We start from the raw sequence: 25,140 nt of genomic DNA, 5'->3' as shown, positions 1-25,140 counted from the left end.
TATGGGCAAAGCCCAATGTGGAGCTTCCTGCTGGCTAAAATTCTATGTGGAACAGAAGCCCCTTTTTGGGCATTGCCCCATGTTGGGTGCAAGCCCCTGGTTGGCCAAAGTCCATGTTGTTCACAAGCTCCAATTGGGCAAAAGCCATTATGGGTTTAAATCTGCTGCTGGCCAAAGCCCATATGAGACAAAAACCCCTGGTTGAGCAGAAGCCCCTGCTTGGGCAGAAGCCCTCCCAATGGGCATATCTTTATATTGGACAGAAGACCCTGGTTGGGCAAAACCATATGTTGGGCAAAGGCCCTAGTTGTCCTATGCCCCATAAAGTTTTTAAAGGCTTCTATTGGTTGGATATCAAATATGAATTGGCCAAAACTAAATTAGGGAGACAATGGAGGGAAAAGCTTCAGGTCAGGTGAAATAAAAGTCCACATTGATATCATGTATGAATGATTATTTTGATATGTCAATATTAAAACTGAATTCAGTATTTTTCAATATCAGTATTGAAGGGTGGCATGTGGCATGGTGCAGTGGTTAGCATTGTTGCCTAATACAGGGATTAAAGTTCTCCGGCACCATGCCGGATTTCCGGTTTGTAGTGATTGCCCGTGGATTTAAAAAAATAATAAATCGAAAATAAATTGACGGCAATTAAAAAAAAAAAAAAAAATGACCGTCGAAATCCCTCTTGTGTTTGTCAGCCAATGGTAGTAAAGGAGCGCTCTGAAACTGACAGTATTAGCCAATCAGAAGAAGAATGGGGCGGGTCTAAGGAAAGCCTTTACCCCCTCCTCTCATTTCTTCCTTGCTTCGATGCGGTGCAGTGCTGAAGATCGACACGGAAAGTCACCTCGCGCCGTTACGGCTCCATTCAACGGAGAGAGGGTAAAAAGTAAAAAAAATAAAATAAATGAACTTTTGTGTTGGAGAGAAGGGCGAGGGAGAGAGAGAGAAAACGGAATTGCATGGTGGCGTGGGCAAAAAAAGGTTTTTGATGTTAACGTTCTATTGGTTTAAATAACATTTGTGTATTTAATTTGCCATTCTACTACTGATGTTCAAAGTTATTGAAATGGTGAAATTGTTAAATTATTTCAATTATTAAAACTTTTAATGCTCTCTAAATGCCATACTGAATTTCATCTACCTTTGTAACAGTTCACCTTGTGACTGTAGGTTAATTTATTACTTGTTAAGGACAACGCTGAGCACCAAAACTGGATATCAAAAGAAATGTGGTACATACAGGTGGTAGATATAGTAGATGCACTTTTGCCATCTTCTGGCCGTTTTTGGTATTGGATTTTCAAAAGTCAAATTTAATTTTCCATTCATGCAATCTCTGATCCCATGCCCCCACAAACCCCCTGGTATGGCTTGAAAATAAACACACAATCCAAAACACGTGCACACACACACACATATATATATATATATATATATATATATATATATATATATATATATATATATATATATTAGTTTCTTGCCTGTGTCGACAAAGTTCAGGCTCAGGATTTTTTTTTGCTTTAATCCCTGCTAATAGCAAGAAGGTTCTGGGTTTGAACCTTGCGGCTGACTGGGGCCTTTCTGTGCGGAGATTTCGTATTCTACCTGTGCCTGCGTGGGTTTTGTCCCACAGTCCAATGACATGTGGCTTAGTTCAACTGGCAATTCTAAATCGCTTGTGAGTTTCTCCGTGTTAGCCCTGTGATGGATAGGTGACCTGTCCAGGGTGTACCCCAATTCTTGCCCAAAGTCAGCTGAGATTGGCTCCTGCGAGCCTTATGGATAAGTGGTATAGATGATGGATGGATGGATGGATGGATGGATGGATGAATATTGAAATCATTATCTTTCAAAATTAATTTTTGAATGTACACTCTTTGATTTGCTACTTGTAACAATGAAGGAACATCTGTAAAACCTAAACTTAGATTAAATGTCATTTTGAGAAAGGCATGTAAACTATCGTATGTAACTGTATACCTTTATTCAAAGTGAAGGTGAAAATTGCTTGTGGCAGGTCCAGTAAGTAGCTGTATTTTTGTCTTGGTTCAGAATTGCTCCACTGACCCATGTATAGTGTTCAGTTGTGAGGCTCCAGCGCTACAGAGAGATGCCAGAGCCATAGTGAGAGTGACGGCACGCTTGTGGGCTCATAACTTCTTACAGGTGAGAAAATTACAAGTAATTTCACATTTGTTTCAGTTTCAATAAAGGGGTGTTGGATTCCCACTCAGAAGATCCTGATTAATATTTATTAATATAAATACATACATGATTATAGGAAAACACGCCTGCACTGATTGGTCGAGAAACTCTGACTATTTCTCTATAATCACCTCGAGTGACTCGGCAAAATGACGGCTAATCACTTTGTCACCGGAAGTGAGGAAGAATTACAAATTATGAAAGAAAATGCTGTTTTTAAAAGCACTAAAGATGCTACAAAGTTTGGTTTAAAACCATTCAATGGTAAGGTGGAATTGTGATTTATTTTATCTATTTCAAAGCAAAGTATTTTATGTGAGTCGGCATAGATAAGTGACACAAGTCTGTGCCGCACTGTTATTACATTTGCATGCCTTCTTTTGAAGTTTGAAATAAATAATTTTGTAAATACAATTTTTAAAAAAATTAAATAATCACCTGAGTATTTATAGTAAAACAGTTATCTGCCTCAGGCTCAGTGAATATCGGTGATTTATTATACATACAGGCTACTTTCTCCACGGAATAAAAACATGTATTCTATTCCCTTCTAGCGGGTTTCATTCATTTGGTTTGATAGCATGCAATATTGTTAGCATATCGCTTATCCTCGTGTATTACATCACTCTACCCAATGGAGAATGAGTGTGCAATATTATTACAATATTACATGTTGTCAAGACAACACAGCGTCACATGTCGGAGACGCAAAACTTCCACACTAGCCAGTGACTGTGACAATTTGTAAACAAACATGGCTGCCAGGTTTGCGTCGTTAAATATGGAAGATTTTGAGAGAATTTTGGCTGCCAGGTAGCTCTGTTGTGTGTAGTTGTCGATGTAGATTTTAAAAGTAACTAGGTAAATTACAGAGGGAAATGAATACTTAAGTATGAGTGAAAAATACTGTGGCAAGTGTGCATGGAAGAAGCAACAGAAATCTTAGTTTCTCGGTCATTAGCCTGTGCTACTAGCTCTCAATAGCACTAGCTTGATTGTGCTAGCGTTGGCCTTTGCTAACACTACTGCTGAATGCTACACCGGCTGGAAAGTAACTGGACTGCCGCACTAACAGCACTGGGTAAGCTAGCACTGGCCTTCAACAATGCTGATATGAAGAGAGTGTGTATGTATAATAATAATAATAATGGCTTTTTATGGTCTATTAGATATATTCCATTCAGTTAGCATGATATTGAATGAGTCGAAGATGAGTTCAATATCATGCTAAATGAATGGAATATATCTGATAGACCATTCAAAGCCAGCCAATATTATTGGACAGGCCAATGCGAGAGTGACAATCCCTCCCACACTGAGGACAGGTGTAGTCTGATGCTGGTCTGTCTGACTGAGATTTGACCTTCATCCTCCTTCTCTTTGCCTCGGACAGCTTGAGAATTGTCTCTTCAAACTTGGAGAGGCCTTTCTGCACAGTCTGTCTCCAGGCTGGTCAATCTGAGGCTACTGCTTCCCAGGTGTTCAGGTCCATGCTAAGATCCTTCAAGTCCCACTTGCAAATGTCTTTGTAGCGCAATTTTGGTCTGCCTGTGGAACATTTTTCTTTGACCAATTCTCCATAGAGGAGGTCCTTGGGAATCCGGCCATTGGCCATCCGCACTACATGGCCAAGCCATTGCATGCATCTCTGTTTCAGCAGTGTGTACATTGCTGGGAATTCCAGCTTTTTCCAGGACGTTCTTGTTGGGGACTTTGTCCTGCCAAGTGATGTGCAGGATGCATCAAAGATAGTGCATATGGAAAGTGCTGAGCTTGAGTTCCTGTTGGGCACGCAGGGTCCAAGACTCGCTGCCATACAGGAGGGTGCTCACAACACAAGCTCTGTAGACCCGGATTTTTGTGTGCTCCATCAGCATACTATTGTCCCATACTCTCTTTGTCATTTTGGACATGGTGGTAGTTGCCTTGCCAATGCGCCTGTTGAGTTCTGTGTCAAGAGAGAGGGAGTCTGAGATCGTTGAGCCCAGGTACAGTACATGAAGTCATGGACAACATCCAGTTCATAATCAGAGACATAATTCACATATTAATACACTTATCTAATACATGTCTGGTATGTTGATTACAGCTGATAAAATTGTTAAAATGATACATCTCATCATCTCTAGCCGCTTTATCCTTCTACAGGGTCGCAGGCAAGCTGGAGCCTATCCCAGCTGACTACGGGCGAAAGGCGGGGTACACCCTGGACAAGTCGCCAGGTCATCACAGGGCTGACACATAGACACAGACAACCATTCACACTCACGGTAAATTTTAGAGTCACCAGTTAACCTAACCTGCATGTCTTTGGACTGTGGGGGAAACCGGAGCACCCGGAGGAAACCCACGCGGACACGGGGAGAACATGCAAACTCCACACAGAAAGGCCCTCGCCGGCCCCAGGGCTCGAACCCAGGACCTTCTTGCTGTGAGGCGACAGCGCTAACCACTACACCACTGTGCCGCCCCAAAATGATACATTTTCATTATAAAAATATGAAAAAAATGGATTATTAATTAAATTTGCCTCGAATGATTCTTTTTCTTCTTCTCTCCCTCTTCTGAATTTTCAGAGGCCTTATGTGAACTATGTCCTCTTGTCCACTGCTCAATATGAGGTAGTAAGCACGTTGTCCAAGATCCAACCAAACATACTGCCTAGTGGACAAGCAGAGGTAAGCACTTTCACGTCTCTATTCTTATTTTCTGTTAACACAAACTGATTTCCCAATCATGGGATAAAGGATTCAATAAAAGTATGGAAGAAAAGACTTGCGCTGTGTGTTAGACAAACACCACTGTGGTTTGGAGGCATCCTGATGGCCCCAAGGAAGTGCCACTGTGGTGGATTGTGGTATCCATAATTGCTGGCTTCCTGCTCCTGGCTTTGCTGAGCATCATCTTCTGGAAGGTACATACAGTACATGAAGTAAACACTAGAGGGCATGTTGCAATTGCTGTGATGTCACGCAGTCAAGACATACAGCAAGGGAACATTTCAACATCGTCCGTCTTTAGGATTACAAATGTCCTGCAGCTTGGACTAGCATCCTAAAGTGTATCTATGTTACAGGTGGGATTTTTCAAGCGCAACCGTCCACCGGTCGATCATGACGACGACGATACCTGTCATGAGCTGAAAGAAGAGGATGCAGATGACAAGTCCTGAAAATTATTACAGCAAATACAATGCATATACCAAATGGTAAATTTAATTGTGTAAGGTTTGTCCTGCTTTTCAAAAGTGCTTGAACACCTGCATTTTTTTTTAATGTTTTATTAAAGTGCTTTCCACAGTTGTTGAATTCTCGATTCTGATTGGTCACAAAGTGTTAAGTTTCTATAACAGCAGTCCTGAAAGTAGACCTGGCTGCAAGGCAAATTACAGATTTATAACACATTTAGATGTTTCTATATTAACAGCTTACGCAGGGACTTGTATGGTGGACACGCCACAGAAACAGATTGTGTAACTGTTATACCGTACATTTAACAGTTATTCCACGAAATCGAGTCATACATGTTTTATTCTATCCACATTCAATGGATTTTGAGAAACAGAGCATTTTTATTTTTTGCAAATTTAATACATAAAAACTTTGTACAAAACGTCCAACAAAATCATTTCTGCTTAGAATGTAAACAAACTGGCGAAATGACAGTAGCAATTTGTGAAAAATGCTATAATAATAATAATAATAATTCTTGAAAAATAAAAAAGATATTTTCTTACCATCAAATACTTTCATTCCATGTTTTGTTGCGCTTTTTTTGGGGGGGGACGGGGTTTCGAGTAAAGTTTTTATTTCGTCCTCAGTTGGTTCAGCCATAGACATATAAACATAGACGCCGCATTGAGCTGGTGGCCCGTTGCTGGGATACGTCAGAGTGTCTGCCATATTGGATGTGGCAAATCTTCCCCGTAAACCAATGCATGTAAATGGACTGAACTTCATAAAGCCCCTTTCTACAATAATATTTAACTCGATGCCTTTTATTCACCCATTAAGACACACACGTATATATTTGGGAAACAAACAGGCATCAAAACAACATATATAACTTTTAATGTGATGGTTATAAATAGTGTGCGAAATACCCTGTACACTGCAAACTAGCGACAGATACGCGATAGATAGCTCAGGTAAGCTAATCAGTCAGCATACCGTAGCAAGCTACCAAAACCTGAGGCCACAATAACCAACCTACAAGACTGAATATGATAAATGATGGAAATAGTGGAAAAACTGGAAATAGTGAATGAAAATAATATTGAGTCACCACACAGACCTACTCTCGTTGAATAAAGTGAGCTGAATGACCGCCAAACTGAGTTCGGCCAGGTTCTAACACCATACCAAAACAAAATACATCACTGATTCCTTCACATTCAGAAAGGTTAAAAACATTCATCATACGTTCAAAAACGTTCATCATAGTGTGGCACTGTATTCTCTAATTCTCACTGCTTATAACTCTACACCTACCCGGTGGAGATGAGCTGGGAAACTGAAGACTGAAGGAACAGCTCCCTCTCTGATCCTGACTGTCTGACCTGTTCTGTCAAAATCCTCCGTTCTGAAGTGTTCACTGCAGAGCATGGATGACGGAGTAGCAGAAAACCCTTCCGGTCGCACAGCTGTTTCCCACTGCTTTTTCATGTCTTTATTTTTGGGAAACCTACATAGTATGTGAAAAGTTAGCTAAGCAACTAACAACAATCAGCGTAGTTACGAAGGAAATACCTTGTTGTTTGGAGAAAGGTTTCACCGAGCGGCTATTATGCGCGAGACTTCATATTAGCCACAAAGTCAGAAAAATCTGTTCGTAAAATTATGTTATAATGACCAAATACAATGAAAAGTATTTTTCCAGTCTCACCTGTGAAAGGTAATCCCATGTGATCTCGTTTGGATGGTAAACCTGTTGGTACAGTTAAACGCAGCACATGAATGAGGCATCTTTATTCTCGGCTACTGTCTAGACGCTATACCAGAGACGGTTGAAGAATCTCCACTTTGCCACATCCAATATGGCGGCGAGGATGACGTATGATTCAACGCAGAAGGCGGCGTCTATGTTTATATGTCTATGGGTTCAGCAGTACGCTCTGGCATTTTCTTCTTCTTTAGGGTTTTTTGGTGGTTGGCAAACCAACTTCAAGGTGCATTACCACCACCGACTGGGCTGGAGTGTGGAACAGGAGATATTGGGGGAAAAACTATATTCTTTTAGCTATTTCTGTTTCTTTTAAATACTTGATAACAAAGTGATATATCTGACTTGATGCGCTCCACCATTTTGTTTTTCTTGACTCATGGTATATGAGCTGATAGCCTATTAATAGAGTAGCCAATCAGAGCGGGCGATTGCTCATATCCAGTGAATGTGTAATGAATAATTGTTGATATATAGAAGTTGGTGGTGAGGAGATGTTTAGCTAGCATTTTTTAGTCTGAAGTGTCAGCACTTTGTAACAGTCGAAGGCAAAACTAGTTAGTGCGAACAAATTGATGTGGTATAACAGGAATGAAACACTTCAGGATGTGCTGATACTGGAAAATAATCAACTTCAGGATGGTAACAGGAACTCCTTTCACAGAATAATAAAACAATATTTAAACAACCTTTCCAAGTCTCTGAATCTCATCTCATCTCATTATCTCTAGCCGCTTTATCCTTCTACAGGGTCGCAGGCAAGCTGGAGCCTATCCCAGCTGACTACGGGCGAAAGGCGGGGTACACCCTGGACAAGTCGCCAGGTCATCACAGGGCTGACACATAGACACAGACAACCATTCACACTCACACCTACGGTCAATTTAGAGTCACCAGTTAACCTAACCTGCATGTCTTTGGACTGTGGGGGAAACCGGAGCACCCGGAGGAAACCCACACGGACACGGGAGAACATGCAAACTCCACACAGAAAGGCCCTCGCCGGCCCCGGGGCTCGAACCCAGGACCTTCTTGCTGTGAGGCGACAGCGCTAACCACTACACCACCGTGCCGCCAGTCTCTGAATTTAAAGACATATTAACCCTTAAAATCACCTGTCAGTTGGTCCAGGTTATAATCATTTATAATCTTTCTATGTCAAAATGCTTTGACATAAAAGGAATAAATAAATTAAGACAATAAGACTTTAAGACAACGAATCCTTAACTGGCTAGTCTTAAAACCTTAAATGGACTTTAAATAAGAACATTATTAAGAGCAAGTGGATCTACGATTAGACAGTCCTAGAATTGATTTTAAAGGTCCCATGGCATGGTGGTTTGTTGATGCTTTAAACGGGCTCGTGGAGGTTTCCGGATGTTATATCCGCAGCCTTTCTCGAAATGAACCCTCGGCACGTAGATATAGCCTCCTGGGAGAAAGCCCCATTTCAGCCCTTTTCCCAGTGCGTCGTTTTGCTAATGAGAAGCAGGAGGCGGGGAAGGGTAGAGGGTGGGGGCGGGTCTTATCATTAATATTCATGACATGTAAACGTGTTACCTCTGATTGGCTAACAGCACTGTGATGCTACCTCCAGTGGGTCAGAACAAGCGGATGTGGGTGTCTTACTATGGCGAGAGAGAAGGAACAAACCGCGAAGGGAAAAATACCGCGCGCTGATGTCATTAAGGTGCGATGCGAGGAAATAAAATAAATTCAACAAATGTTTGGGTTTTTACTGAACAAACAAACAAATAAAATGAACGAGTGACTTAAAAAAAAGAATGTGGGTGTTTTTGTAAAAACTGTTTTGATTGGCTATTATAACAGAGCATGCTGCATGCTTTTTGGTTTTGTAGCGCAGAGTACCTGGCTAACTGCAGGAAGTGGTTAGCTGCACAGCTAATGTAGCCATTGCAAGGCTAACGTGGCACCGATTTTAAAACACGGCAAAACGACTTAACAGTTATACACTTACTTGTTCGCTGTTTGTGGCTGATGCGGCAGGGATGCTTGGTACGGACCCAGGCTTCAGTGACAGTTGATGTGCAAAACCTGCCCTGTACTGTCCCAAGTTCTGGAAACATTCATCAGGAAAATGCTTCCGACAAACATACACCGTCTTAGGTAGACTCGACGGCGTATTATTGAAGTAAATAAAATTAAGCCACTGCATCTTCAGGGGCTCTCCCGTCGGCAGTAAAAACAGACTCCTTTCTGTGTTGTCACATCCATGTACAGCGCAACTTCCATGTTTGGTGGCAACTTTTGAGCTGGGCGGGCAATCCATACAGTGGGTGGGAACCCAGAGGGGGGGCGTGGGGATCATCTCCCTTGCTGACGTAGGCAAGGGAAGAGTTTATCAATGCGCCATTTTGACGCGCCATTCTCAAATGTTGGGCATAGTTTGGTTTACACATTATGAAATTTCTAGCCACTGGGGTGACTTAAGAAGGTCAGAGGAACTCATTTTAACGTTAAAAAACCTCAGAAAGTGAAAATTTCATGCCATGGGACCTTTAACAATCAGCAATATCTAGAAAGCATTTGGTGTTCGAAGAAGGAGAAGCCTTTATTTATCAAACGTACACTCAAGCACAGACTTAAGCACACAGTGAAATTCCTCCTCTGCATTTAACCCATCTGAAGCAGTGAACACATACATGCACACACAGGTGAGCAACGAGCACACACACACACCCAGAGCAGTAAGCAGCTATGCTACAGCGCCCGGGGAGCAGTTGGGGGTTAGGTGCCTTGCTCAAGGGCACTTCAGCCCAATCTCAGCCCATGGCTGCCCTGTGTTAACCTAACTGCATGTCTTTGGATTGTGGGGGAAACTGGAGCACCCGGAGGAAACCCACACAGACATGGGGAGAACATGCAAACTCCACACGGAAAGGCCCCCATCGGCCACAAGGCTCGAACCCAGAACCTTCTGGTTTTAGTATGTGCTTTAAAATTAATCAATATTTACTTTTCCTGATTACACTTAATGTTATATTCTTTCCTGAGCCGTCGTTTCTCACTAGATAAAGAAGTAATTTCACTTACCCATTTACCTAACCTTATACAACAGATTAAAGTAATCCAGCTGAGATTTTTCTTCTCAATATTTTTAAAATCTTTGCTCACTGCACCTGACACTACAGTGCTTCATAAGGACAGCAAAATCATTTGTGAGTGCTCTCACGGTTTTTCGGTGACAATTTCATAACGGTGGTTTATTTTGTGATTGAATCAATTTAATACAAGTAACTAATCAACAATTATATCATAAAAAATAATAACAATAGTAACTATAACGCGGGCGGCATGGTGGTGTAGTGGTTAGCGCTGTTGCCTCACAGCAAGAAGGTCCGGGTTCGAGCCCCGTGGCTGGCGAGGGCCTTTCTGTGCGGAGTTTGCATGTTCTCCCCGTGTCCGCGTGGGTTTCCTCCAGGTGCTCCGGTTTCCCCCACAGTCCAAAGACATGCAGGTTAGGTTAGCTGGTGACTCTAAATTGACCGTAGGTGTGAATGTGAGTGTGAATGGTTGTCTGTGTCTATGTGTCAGCCCTGTGATGACCTGGCGACTTGTCCAGGGCGTACCCCGCCTTTCACCCGTAGTCAGCTGGGATAGGCTCCAGCTTGCCTGCGACCCTGTAGGACAGGATAAAGTGGCTAGAGATAATGAGAAAGAGAATGAGAGTAACTATAACAGTTGGTAGTACATGTTAGTGATCTCTGCCACCGCAGTCATTACTAATAACAACAACAACAATAATAATCTCATCTCATTATCTCTAGCCACTTTATCCTGTCCTACAGGGTCGCAAGCAAGCTGGAGCCTATCCCAGCTGACTACGGGCGAAAGGCGGGGTACACCCTGGACAAGTCGCCAGGTCATCACAGGGCTGACACATAGACACAGACAACCATTCACACTCACATTCACACCTATGGTCAATTTAGAGTCACCAGTTAACCTAACCTGCATATCTTTGGACTGTGGGGGAAACCGGAGCACCCGGAGGAAACCCACGCGGACACGGGGAGAACATGCAAACTCCGCACAGAAAGGCCCTCGCCGGCCACTGGGCTCGAACCTGGACCTTCTTGCTGTGAGGTGACAGCGCTAACCACTACACCACCGTGCCGCCCACAATAATAATAATAATAAAATGCAGAACCCTCATTTAACCTTACAGACCACAGTTGTGCTAACATTTGTATTAGCCAACATTTGTGTGTGTTCACATCATTGCTATGAGAGACTGAAATAGCCTATAGGGACAGTTTTTCAATTTCTACGTTGTTTAAATGTTCTTGCCATTAATAAAATAAAATGGCCGAAGACGTATGGTAAATACATTTCTGAAATCCTCAAAGTGTTGCCTATCTACAGATGAAGTTTATGTGAATGTTTATCACATTCTAAAGAAGCATGGCTCACTCTTTTGTCAAGACTGATTGAAGATTGTTTTTTAATGCAATATTTGGTAAATTGGGACAGCATTTTTAGTAATTTACGACACATATAGTATTTAAGGTTTAAGACTTTATTTTAATCCTCAATTACATCTTTAAACCATTATTTGGTTGCAGGTTAATTATTCATGACATCAATAAATCACATTTAAATAAGATTTATTTAAAAAAAATCTTTCCCAAATCCTTTATCATCATATTTTAAGGTTGAATGAACATAGTAGACTGACTAAAATTAAGATGTTGGCTGAAATGAAGTATGGCTGTAAGAATGCCACCTCTGCACATTTCTTGAGTCTTCTAATAACATCAAAATCCATCTATCCATCCTCTATATCTCTATATCTGTCAGGGGTGAAGCTGGAGCCCATCCCAACAGACTTCGGGTAAGGAGTGGTGTCCATCCTGGGCAGGTCACAAATCTATTGCAGGGCTAAGAGAGACAAACAACCATTCACACTCACATTCACACCTATGGGCAATGTAGAGTAGCCAGTTGACCTATTCTGCTATCAGACCTATCAGATCATCACCACATGGAACAGCTTACCTGACCATGTGGTTGAAGCACCATCTGTGGCTGCATTTGAACAGAGATTAGACAAGCATTGGGAAAACTTGGAGCTCAAATACAATTTCGAGGCTCCTCTCAGCCTGACTTTCTATGCCAAGACTTCAAAAGAAGACAAAACACAAGATGAAGAGCTGGATACATAGGCCTGAGCCTTCATCCAGAAGTCAACTATGGATAACGATGTATGTATTATCGAGTCAGGACAAAAACATTTTAGAGTTCCAAATGTTTGTCTTCCAGCACAAAATTAAAAGAAAAAAATGTTTGTATCTGAGCAGCACATTACATAAGAGACCACTTTTCAGATTAAAAAGGAAAACATAATAACAGGGTCAGGGACCATGTTGGAAATAAGTGTTTTACGCTTTTACATGTAATCCCTTGGGTACCCTTTGTCTTCCTATATCCATAACATAAACCAAATAATGAAGTCTACTGGGTTTTACGGCAAAATTAAGAAGAGAGTGTGACAGTCAAAATGTCCAGAAGAACTGTGGCTGGTTCTGCAAGATGCTCAGTAAAACCTATAGCTCATTTCCTTATAAAACTGCACTCACTGTACCTGACCCTGGTGAAAATCTTTCAAGGATCTTCAAGGATCTGTAAAATTCTTTGTGAAGGTCTTTGAGGATCCTGTTAAGGATCTCAACAAAGATCCTCAAAAGATCTTCAAGGATCTTTAAAATTCTTGGCAAGATCTTCAAGGATCTACAAAGATCTTTTAACTTCTTGCAAAGATTTTCAAGGATCTTCAAAGCTCGTTTTAAGGTCTTCAAGGATCTTTAGAATTCTTGTCAAGATCTTCAAAGTTCTTGGCAAGATCTTCAAGGATCTACAAATCTCTTTTCACTTCTTGCCAAGTTCTTCAAGGACCTACAAAGTTATTTTCAAGGTTTTCAAGGATCTTTAGAATTCTTGTCAAGATCTTCAAAGTTCTTGCCAAGATCTTCAAGGATCTTTGAAATTCTTGACAAGATAATCAATATTCTTGACAAGATCTACAAGAATCTTAAAAAAACATTCAGTTTCAAACAAAACTATAATTTTATTGATGCCATCATAACATCCATCCATTATCTGCAACCGCTTATCCCATGCAAGCTGGAGCCTATCCTAGCTGACTACGGGTGAGAGCCGGGGTACACCCTGGACAAGTCGCCAGATCATCACAGGGCTGACACATAGACACAAACAACCATTCACGGTCAATTTAGAGCCACCATTTAACCTAACCTGCACGTCTTTGGACTGTCGGGGAAACCAGAATACCCGGAGGAAACCCATGTAGACACGGCGAGAACATGCAAACTCCACACAGAAACGCCCCCATCGGCCACTGGGCTCGAACCCAGAACCTTCTTGCTGTGAGGCGACAGTGCTAACCACTACGCTGCCATATCATCCATCCCTTATCTGTAGCCGCTTATCCTGTCCTACAGGGTTGCAGGCAAGCTGGAGCCTATCCCAGCTGACTACCGGTGAGAGCCGGGGTACACCCTGGACAAGTCGCCAGGTCATCACAGGGCTGACACAGAGACACAGACAACCATTCACACTCACATTCACACCTACGATCAATTCAGAGTCACCAGTTAACCTAACCTGCATGTCTTTGGACTGTTGGGGAAACTGCAGCACCCGACGGAAACCCATGTAAACACGGGTAGAACATGAAAACTCCACACAGAAAGGCCGTCTGGGCTGGAACCCAGAACCTGTGAGGATCTATGGCGGGTCTTTGGGCCAATACAGTTAATCAATTTAAGAATTTACTTTATTTTCAATATAAAGACAAGCGAAAGCTATACATTCTGCCATAGTTAATCAATTATATTGATATATCCGAAATTAATTCTAGACGTAGCTTTATGGGGCGGTACGGTGGTGTAGTGGTTAGTGCTGTCGCCTCACAGCAAGAAGGTCTGGGTTCGTGGCCGGCGAGGGCCTTTCTGTGCGGGCTTTGCATGTTCTTCCCGTGTCCGCATGGGTTTCCTCCGGGTGCTCTATGTTTCATGTGTCAGCCCTGTGATGACCTGGCGACTTGTCCAGGGTGTACCCCGCCTTTCGCCCGTAGTCAGCTGGGATTGGCTCCAGCTCGCCTGCGACCCTGTAGCACAGGATAAAGCGGCTAGAGATAATGAGATGAGATCTCCAGAGGCCCATTTCCAGCACTCCAGTGTTCTAATGGTACAATGTGTTTGCTCATTGCCTCAGAAGGCTAATGGATGATTAGAAAACCCTTGTACAATCGTGTTAGCACAGCTGAAAACAGTTGAGCTCTTTAGGCAGCTGGGCCATAGAAGGTTCACGCTGCACGCTGCACGCTACACGTTCACGTGAAGAACCGGACTCTGGGCCATTAAACTTCATGCTTGGATGTTCACGTGTTGCGTCTGTTCTACTTTGACCGAGTAACCAACAATATGGACTCTTCGGATGACGACGATTGCCTCATTCTGCTTTTACTGAGACAGAGGAAGAGAAAAAGGAACAGAATTTGGAGCCGAGAACACTTCCTTCTGAGAGAAACCCGTGGTGAATTTCACCGAACATTCTATAATCTGCTTGACAATCCCGATGAAGAACTATTTTTCACTTATACCATTCAATTATATTTTTTCTGAAGTTTTCCCCTGAAAGCATAGAGTTATCTCCCTAGACCCGTTCTGATTGGCTGGCGCGGCGGTGACCGCATGCATTGACTGGAATTTCCATCTTCACGCCTAGAAAAAAGTGTGCATGTTCATTTCACGCTTCACGCGTGAAGTGTGCAGCGTGCAACGTGAACGCCGTTCTATGGCCCAGAGCAAGTCATGCTACGTTTGTCCACTTTTCTTTACACGCGTGTAGCGTGCAGCATGCAGCGTGAACCTTCTATGGCCCAGCTGCCTTAGAGAAACTATAAAAGTGACCTTCCTTTAAGCAGATCGAGTTTCGGGAGCGTCACATTTGTGGGGTCGATTAAATGGCCAGAAAAATGTCTTGACTATATTTTCTATTCATTTTACAACTTATGGTGGTAAATAAAAGTGTGACTTTTCATGGAAGACACAAAATTGTCTGGGTGACCCCAAACTTTTGAACGGTAGTGTGAGGTTTTTGACTTGGGGAGACTATTTAAAAAAAAAAAAAAAGACAGGCTGTTTATGGTGTTTTTTTTTTACGAATATTTGAAGCAATTTTTAGTCAACTTCCTGTTTGATGCTAATGCTACAAGATCAAGCTGAGAACAGCTTTACGTGGAACAGCAGAGGGCGCATGCGCCACATCAGTACGGGAGCGCGCCTGCGCGCCGCGATTGTCCTGTGCAGAGCGCCTTTCTGCGCGTGCACAACCTCCCTCCCTGCACAGGACAATAGAGGCGCAGAGAAAGGAGGGGTGAGAACAGAAGGGGGCAGAGTGGGCATCTCCAGATCAGCACTTCTCTGTGCTCCATCCCGAGCAGTAAACATGGACTCATGGCCGCCTCGAACACTTGTGTGATGTTGCTGTAAGAATGCCGCCGCCGATCCCCCGACTCTTCGCCTTTGCGCTTCTCTTTTGCGGCGTTTGGCTGAAATCCGCAGCGCACCGAGGAGCAGCAGTTGGTGAGTTGTTGAGCGGCACTTTGAGGATTTCGGTTTGTATCCCATCGCGGTTTGTGCGCAAGCCACAATGAAGATCAGCTCAGGATTGATGGGTGAAAGTTGGATCCCTAGAACGCACTTCTGGCTGAGGATCAGACCAGCACCTTGATTAGATTTTTAAATTCAACTTACTTTTCCCAGTAACGTATTGACACTAAAGTATCCTAACATCATACAAACACGGTGTAACATTGTTGCCTATAGCAGGAACGTTCTGGGTTCCAGCCCTTCTGTATGGAGTCTGCATGTTCTCCATGGGTTTCCTCCAGGTGTTCCGGTTTCCCCCAAGCGATTTTTGGGACGCAGGTTTCCCCTCTTGGGTAGCTGCATGTGCCCGCGACCAGTGGGTGGAGCAAGTCACATGGAAATCACATGACTACTTTGCAGGCCAGTTTATGCTGACAATGCAGTCCTCGCAGATAGCGTCGCAGATGGCGTCTGCGTAGCCCCCCCACCTTCGCAGACGCCCTGCGCGCACCTACCAAAAATTGTGACCACCGCAGAAGCCTCGCAGACAAGAGGGCTCTGATTGGTCCACTCTACATCCGCTGTACACGCACTTCCGCTTCCCTACTTTCCCGGTTTGGTTTGTTTTCACGACCGGCATTTTTAAAAACACGAGCGAAGATGGAGCAGCACGAAGAGCGGTTGATCGAGGAAGTGAGGAAGTACGGACATCTATACGACTCCAGTTCTAGTCATTATAAGTAACCGGAGGATAAACACTCCACTAACCACACCCACCAACTACTCCTAGCGATTTCGCGACTTCGCGCCCTCTTGCGTTGTGGCGGTGAATAACATCGCGCACGCCTATTACTCCCCGCTCAACGATAAATTACAACAGTCTGTGAAAAGCTATCTGCGAAAGCCTTGTCGCAAGAGCATGCAGAGGCCCTTAGCCTTTGGAGGTGATCGCTTCGTTATCGCAAAGACGCGTACACACGACGAGATCTCTGCAACAAGTCAGCGACTGGCGATTTTTGGTCGCAGGATATCAAGCCTGTTTGATACCTGCGATCTGTCGCAATTAAGCAACAAAAAAAAAATCTCATCTCATTATCTCTAGCCGCTTTATCCTGTTCTGCAGGGTCGCAGGCAAGCTGGAGCCTATCCCAGCTGACTACGGGCGAAAGGCGGGGTACACCCTGGACAAGTCGCCAGGTCATCATAGACACATAGACACAGACAACCATTCACACTCACATTCACACCTACGGTCAATTTAGAGTCACCATGTTAACCTAACCTGCATGTCTTTGGACTGTGGGGGAAACCGGAGCACCCGGAGGAAACCCACGCGGACATGGGGAGAACATGCAAACTCCACACAGAAAGGCCCTCGCCGGCCACGGGGCTCGAACCCGGACCTTCTTGCTGTGAGGCGACAGCGCTAACCACTACACCACCGTGCCGCCCTACGATACATCTGTTAACCATTTTAATAATTAAAAATATCTCATCTCATCTCATTATCTCTAGCCGCTTTATCCTGTGCTTTAGATTTATCCATCATCTGTAGCCGCTGATTCTGTCCTACAGGGTCACAGGCAAGCTGGAGCCTATCCCAGCTGACTACGGGCGAAAGGCGGGGTACACCCTGGACAAGTCGCCAGGTCATCATAGACACATAGACACAGACAACCATTCACACTCACATTCACACCTACGGTCAATTTAGAGTCACCAGTTAACCTAACCTGCATGTCTTTGGACTGTGGGGGAAACCGGAGCACCCGGAGGAAACCCACGCGGACACGGGGAGAACATGCAAACTCCGTACAGAAAGGCCCTCGCCGGCCACGGAGCTCGAACCCGGACCTTCTTGCTGTGAGGCGACAGCGCTAACCACTACACCACCGTGCCGCCCTACGATACATCTGTTAACCATTTTAATAATTAAAAATATCTCATCTCATCTCATCTCATTATCTCTAGCCGCTTTATCCTGTTCTTTAGATTTATCCATCATCTGTAGCCGCTTATTCTGTTCTACAGGGTCACAGGCAAGCTGGAGCCTATCCCAGCTGACTACGGGCGAAAGGCGGGGTACACCCTGGACAAGTCGCCAGGTCATCACAGGGCTGACACATAGACAACCATTCACACTCACGGTCAATTTATACCCTGTCCACACTGGGGATTTTGTACCGATACGATACTACTTTCGTACCGCAACACTTGTCCACACTAGCAACTATACCGGTACTGTAACGGTATAACTGTATCAGTACGAAACCCACAAATGTATGGGTTTCGTACCGGTACAGTATCGGTACTGTAGTGCTTCGCTGTAGTGTGGACAGATGAAGCGGTTCTGTATTGATACAAATATAATGCGCATGCGCAATGAACCATTCCTACTTCTTCCGGGTTATTCATACAATACAATACGCCCGTGCTTTCCAGCTGTAAATAAAACGTCAAAATGGCTCAAAACGACCGTGGAGCTACATGGAGCAAAGACGAAGTTATGTGTTTGTTGGAGCTTTGGGGAGACGAGCGATGCTCAACTGCCTCACGCGTTTTATACGATTCGACTGAATAAATGACCTCCAGAAATACAGACTGTACATTGACAACAAAAAGCACACACACGTTGTTTCGTCCGCCATATTCTCGGAAGGAAGTTACTCGGTAACCACGGAAACATTTCACGCACGCGCGTTTCAACTACCGTGAAAGAAAACCGCAAACATTTCTTGCTAGTGTAGACAGATGCACTAAACTGTACCGGTATACTTTGTATCGATACAGTTATACCACTATCGTACCGGTATATATGTGAACACAGCTTTAGAGTCACCAGTTAACCTAACCTGCATGTCTTTGGGGGAAACCGGAGCAAACCCACACGGACTACATGCAAACTCCGCACAGAAAGGCCCTCACCGGCCACGGGGTTCAAACCCGGACCTTCTTGCTGTGAGGCGACAGCGCTAACCACTACACCACCGTGCCTCCCACCAATAAGTGTGATTAGGTAAATACCCAGCCGCTGGGGTTGGACAAGATAGTGCATACTTGGTGCTGGTCCTAAGCCCGGATAGATTGTGGAGGGTTGTGTCAGGAAGGGCATCTGATGTAAAACCCTGTACCAAATCAAATATGTGGAACAGATCCATTGTGGTGAGCCTGACCGTATGGGAACAGCTGAATGAAAAAGAAGGTAACACTTTCTGATTGACATCCAAACTGAAAGCTGAAGGTTCAGGGCCTTTCTTATGCACCCAATCACTGCTGTTTGGTGGTGCTGGGATTTGAACATTCTGTGTCACTACAAATAGCCCAGTGCAGGCTACGTGAGGTGGCCCAGTGGTCCGTAAATCACTATAAAACATCTTTTACAGTGTGCAGCATGTAAAATTATTATACATACAGGACACTTTTTCGATGGAATAAAAATGTGTTCTATTCCCTTCTAGCAGGTTTTATTCATTTGGTTTGATAGCATGCAATATTGTCTGCATATCGCTTATCCTACCTGTCACTCTATCCAATGGAGAATGAGCGTTGAATATGGTTTACGATATTGCATGGTTGTCAAGACAACATGACGTCACATGTCGGAGACGTAAAACGTCCGTGCTAGCGAGCGACTGTGACAATTTGTAAACAAACATGGCCGCCAGTTTCGCTTCATTAAATACGGAAGATTTTGAGAGAATTTTGAAAGAGGAAGACGTGCTGAACACCCAAAAGGAATGTGTATGTATAATAATAATAATGATAATAATAATAATAATAATGGCTGGATTTTTTTTTGTGGTATATCAGATATATTCCATTCAGCTAGACTTGTTCAATATCAAGCTAGCTGAATGGAATATATCTGATATAACCACTCAACGCCAGCCAATATTATTTATATATTCATACAGTGTGTCAAAGTTCCTGCATGTGGAGTCCCTGGCCTTCAAACTGAAGATGATTTGAATAAATAACCAACACCGTTAATTATAATTATGTAACTTTTTAATGACGTGCAAACGGAAAATGATGAATTTCGGATGCTTGGTTCACAGTACCATCCAGTTTAGACACAATAATTGATTTTATCATGCACATTAATTCAAGGATTCAAGTCTTTAACGTTTTATACTCATCAACACGGCAAGGCATATGGAATTATGTGGGAAATAAAAAAAAGTGTTAAACAAATTATGTTTCATATTTTAGATTCTTCAAAGTAGCCACTGTTTACCTTGATGATGCTTTGCACACTGTTGGCATTATCTTAATCACCTTCATGAGGTAGTCACCTGGCATGCTTTTCAATTCTCAGGTGCCTCGTCAAAAGGTAATTACTGCAATTTCTTGCCTTCTTAATGAGTTTGAGATCAAATAGTAAATAATAAAAATACAGTAAATAGCCCTGTTCCACAACTGTAGTAATCGATATTATGTCAAGAACCGCTCAACTAAGTAAAGAGAAACAACATCCATCATTACTTTAAGACATGAAGTGTCTTTTAACTAATAAAAATAAAGAAAAAACATTGAATTTGAAAGTGTGTCCAAACTTTTGACTGATAGTCCATGATGAGCTGATAGCTGATGGGGTGCATAAGCGCTGTGTCGGCTATAAGCCATGTACGACGAGATTGAGTTGAGTACCTGTTTTATTCTATCCACATTCACTGGATTTTGAGAAACAGAGCACTTTTATTTTTATTTTTTTGCAAATTCAGTAAATAAAAATTTTATACAAAACGTCCAACACAATAATTTCCGCTTAGAATGTAAACAAACCGGCAAAATGACAGGAGCAGTTTGTGAAAAATGCTTGAATAATAATTCTTGAAAAATAAAAAAGATACGTTCTTACCATTGAATACTTTTATTCTATATTTTGTTCCTTTTTTGTATTTTTTAGGGTTTTGTTTTCGAGTCGAGTTTTTATTTCATCCTCGGTTGGTTCAGCAACACGCTCCGCCATTTTGTTTTTCTCTACTCACAGTATATGAGCTGATAGCCTAGTAGTAGAGTAGCCAATCAGAGCGCACGATTGCTCATATCCAGTGAATATAGATAGAATAAATTAAAAATATATACATAGATATATGCATGTAAAACGGTTGCATGGTGGTGTAGTGGTTAGCACTGTTGCCTCACAGCAAGAAGGTCTTGGGTTCGCGGCCGGCGAGGGCCTTTCTGTGCGGAGTTTGCATGTTCTCCCCGTGTCCGCGTGGGTTTCCTCCGGGTGCTCCGGTTTCCCCCACAGTCCAAAGACATGCAGGTTAGGTTAACTGGTGACTCTAAATTGACCATGAGTGTGAATGGTTGTTTGTCTCTGTGTTAAAGTTCATATTCTGGACCAATTCCGTAATTTTTTTATATGAAATTATGTCCCTTTACACGCTCATCCAGAAGGGTAATTTTGCACAAGGCCATCTGTCTACAGCAGAAAAAATAAAATAACAAAACGCGTCTGGAAAAATCCCAAGGGAGTCTGGAGCCAGATTCGTGACGTTATCTGCGGAAGCGCCAGCAGGCTGCGAGAGCTTTGCGCGGTTTCAGTGCACAGCCTGTGTAGACCAAGCGCTCCCATTTCTCTCTCATTGTCTGGTCTTTTGGAAAACGACACGTACTAACCCCATCAAGATTGGTGTTGCTACACCCTCCTACGATACATCTGTTAACCATTTTAATAATTACATGATAACGTTGAAGAAATTTGCAGAAAACCACCAGGTCGTTTTCTCATAAACAAACCAGCGCTGACGTAGGATTCAGAGGGAGGCGTCCCGCACACAACGTCACGAAAATCAATGTTTCCCCGGGAAATCCAAACGTCAATTTTTTTCAGAGGCGGACCAATTCGCCTCAAATGGCTTGATTTCAACTGGATTTTTCTGGTATTGCGCAAGGTAAAAAAAAATTGCACAAAATGCAAAATGTGACAGGTATTTGACCAAAGTTTAATATAAAATAGGAGAATTACATCGATCTTGCTCCTGAATTTACCCGTGATATGCACTTTAATCCTGTGATGACCTGGCGACTTGTCCAGGGTGTACCCCGCTTCTCACCCATAGTCAGCTGGAATAGACTCCAGTTTGCCAGCGACCCTGTAAAACAGGATAAGTGGCTACAGATAATGGATGGATGTATATAAAACTTTAGTTTACAACCCGGCGGCACGGTGGTGTAGTGGTTAGCGCTGTCGCCTCACAGCAAGACGGTCCTGGGTTCGAGCCCCGGGGCCAGCGAGGGCCTTTCTGTGCGGAGTTTGCATGTTCTCCCCGTGTCCGCGTGGGTTTCCTCCGGGTGCTCCGGTTTCCCCCACAGTCCAAAGACATGCAGGTTAGGTTAACTGGTGACTCTAAATTGACCGTAGGTGTGAATGTGAGTGTGAATGGTTGTCTGTGTCTATGTGTCAGCCCTGTGATGACCTGGCGACTTGTCCAGGGTGTACCCCGCCTTTCGCCCGTAGTCAGCTGGGATAGGCTCCAGCTTGCCTGCGACCCTGTAGAAGGATAAAGCGGCTAGAGATGATGAGATGAGATTACAACCCTAATTTAATTGAGTTCGTTTTGTTGACATAAAATGTGTCCAAAATCAATTCCGCATATTCACAGAACATCCTATTCTCCTGGATTGCTTAGTTTTGAATTCAACTCAGTCGGAAATCTCATGAAAGCATCTTTGAATGAGCAAGAGTGACTTGGTTAAATATCCTAAATCTAACCTTCCTACTACTTCACAGAAATTACATTTATTTTTACAACACTGTTGATCTCTGGACCTTGATTTAACAACGTCCGACAAGTTCATATCCAAGTGCATATTTTGCACACAGCATTTTTACGCTGTTATATTGTATTAAAAACATATTCACAATATATTATCATGCCCACCATTCTGACACACGTTTGATTCGGTTTTCGTCTTCTCAAAGTTGAACAGCTGCCTCGAAAAGACACACCCGATCTGTACCTCTGGAAATACAGGACTGATCTCTGTCCAGTTTTCTGTCCTGGATGAATAGTGCGATACGAATAGTCACCCTGAGAAGGCTAATGTTTCATATTTATCTTAATAAAATGTTCTGGTATAGTATTCTTGTTGCTTTAATCATGAAACACCGCGTTTAAAGAATGGATTTTTTGAGGCGGTGGCCCCCCAGTTCAGTCTGTCCGAGTTGTTTGTGTAAACTCTTTGCAGGAACTCTTTGCTTCCGCAGGGACATTAGGGGAATATTAATGTGATCCGTGAGCCTTTTCTCTGCCTCCCCTCTGTTTTTCTCTCTCCATGAGCTGATGGCAGGCGATGCTTCTGTGACTCATTTGCCTGTGGTTGCACATGCCACAAAGTAACCACCAGCTCTTCCTAAACGCAGGAGTCTCAGCCTCAGATATTTTGCTCTAATCCTTTGAAATCTGTGCTGGTTTTTAAGCACTGCCTCAATTTTCATGTTATAAACTTGTAATTGTCAATTTATTGGTTTTGAGCTTTTTTTTTTTTAAATATGGACGCACCAAAATTTTGACCACTAAAAATAGTGATAAAGACTGAACATCTCATCTCATCTCATCTCATCTCATTATCTCTAGCCGCTTTATCCTTCTACAGGGTCACAGGCAAGCTGGAGCCTATCCCAGCTGACTACGGGCGAAAGGCGGGGTACACCCTGGACAAGTCGCCAGGTCATCACAGGGCTGACACATATGCCCCTTTTCCACTACCAACACGGCTGAGTTGGGCTGAGCCGTGCCGTGCTGAGTTGGGCTGAGTCGAGCTGAGTGGGGCTGTTGGAGTTGCATTTCGACTACAACCGCGCTGAACCGTGCTGGCTGGAAGTGGGTGGACACATTGGGTGGAGTTAGCGAAAGTGGGTGGACGTCACGTGATGTCGTTAGGCGGCGCAAACAGTGACATCAGTGACCTTTTAAGCGGTAGTCTCACGACCCGGATAGTAAACAATAAACATGGAGGACATGGAGTCGTTAGTGTTGCTGGTCTTAGTGCTGTGGCTTGTTGTCACCGACAACGCCAACAGATACTGGCAAGAGCGTATAGATGAGGCGAGGCGCATAAGGCTTCAGAAATTCTCGTAATTCGTAATTCTTCTTCTTCCGGGTTTACGGTGTTTACAGATCCCAGCGTGCTCGCGGGGCGTGTGTGGGCATGTGAGGACACTCCTCCTCACCAATCAGTGCACAGGGGAGTGTCTGCTCACGCCCCCAGCCTCACTCGGCTCGGTTTGGCTCGCTTCAGCCCCACTCCAAAACCGTGCGAGTTTTGGGTGCTGAGTAAGGCTGAAGCGAGCTGAGTCGTGCTGTTCTGAGGTAGTCGAAACGCGAGCCGTGTCGGGCTGAAGTGAGCTGAAAAAGGGTAGTGGAAAAGGACCAATAGACACAGACAACCATTCACACTCACACCTATGGTCAATTTAGAGTCACCAGTTAACCTAATCTGCATGTCTTTGGGGGAAACCGGAGCACCCGGAGGAAACCCACGCGGACACGGGGAGAACATGCAAACTCCGCACAGAAAGGTCCTTGTCGGCCACGGGGCTCGAACCCGGACCTTCTTGCTGCGAGGCGACAGCGCTAACCACTACACCACCGTGCTGCCCCAAGACTGAACATTTTAACTGAAAAAAAAAAAAAGATTAGTGTACAGATGCTTTGGAGGCAGTTTTTGGAAAAGAAAAAAAAAATCCACAAATAAGTGTCAAATTGCCAACTAAAAAATGATGGAATTTGTTGCTTAGGATTAATGATCATTTTCCGTTCTTGAGGATATCGGATTTGGTCAGTCAAATCAAGTATATTTGGCTCGTAGTGGTTATTTTATTTATTGGTGTTACACAGTGCCTAGTACAATGCAACCTCGCTTTATCAAACTCTTTTTTTTTTCCTCCGAACTTTCTCAAATAACAAACTAAGTTCATATCCCCTGCCTTTAGTGACAATGAATCAAAGTCATCAAAAAAAAAAATCACTGTGTCATGTCTACACATACTGCACACTCCGAGTACCATCAGGACTAATGATAGTACCATGCACCTGTTCCAGATTAGAGCGCAATCACAGCACACGCTTATAACTCACTAAACACACAGGCTTAGCCAAGTATACGTGCTGTTCCTAGTGTCTCACATTACCAAGCCTTGTATCTGTGTATTGCCTTTCTGGTTTTGACTTTGTTTTGTGTATTTGGACTCTGCCTTTAATCTTTGCCTCCACCATTCTGTTTGTGCCTCGCTCGACCATTGTTTTACGAACCTGCCTGTTTTACGTTTTTGAACTGTTTGTCTGCCCGTTTGTAAATAAATATTCTTCCTGCAATTACATCCGTCATTCAC

At 43.4% G+C, this 25,140-nt stretch overlaps 2 protein-coding genes across 3 annotated transcripts in view; both read left to right on the top strand.

Moving 5' to 3' along the window:
* The window catches only part of itga2b (integrin, alpha 2b), a 64,312-nt gene extending 56,462 nt beyond the window's left edge, over positions 1 to 7,850 (top strand). Inside the window, exons 27-30 of one of the 2 annotated variants that reach the window (XM_060901897.1) lie at positions 2,065 to 2,178; positions 4,794 to 4,895; positions 5,009 to 5,131; positions 5,294 to 7,850. In XM_060901897.1, the coding sequence (XP_060757880.1) occupies positions 2,065 to 2,178; positions 4,794 to 4,895; positions 5,009 to 5,131; positions 5,294 to 5,389 (435 nt within the window). In that variant the 3' untranslated portion in view covers positions 5,390 to 7,850. The remainder of the gene's footprint in view (positions 1 to 2,064; positions 2,179 to 4,793; positions 4,896 to 5,008; positions 5,132 to 5,293) is intronic. The other variant, XM_060901898.1, reaches the window with a different exon arrangement.
* Positions 7,851 to 15,516: 7,666 nt separating this feature from the next.
* Positions 15,517 to 25,140, top strand: part of fam171a2a (family with sequence similarity 171 member A2a) — a 143,128-nt gene continuing 133,504 nt past the window's right edge. The window contains exon 1 of the mRNA XM_060901896.1: positions 15,517 to 15,788. Coding sequence (XP_060757879.1) covers positions 15,698 to 15,788 — 91 coding nt within the window. The 5' untranslated portion in view covers positions 15,517 to 15,697. The remainder of the gene's footprint in view (positions 15,789 to 25,140) is intronic.

This window comes from Neoarius graeffei, chromosome 20 (assembly GCF_027579695.1).
Source record: "Neoarius graeffei isolate fNeoGra1 chromosome 20, fNeoGra1.pri, whole genome shotgun sequence".
NCBI lineage: Eukaryota > Metazoa > Chordata > Actinopteri > Siluriformes > Ariidae > Neoarius > Neoarius graeffei.
The sequence above is the reverse complement of the archived record's forward strand: the minus strand, read 5'-3'. Positions and strand labels throughout refer to the sequence as shown.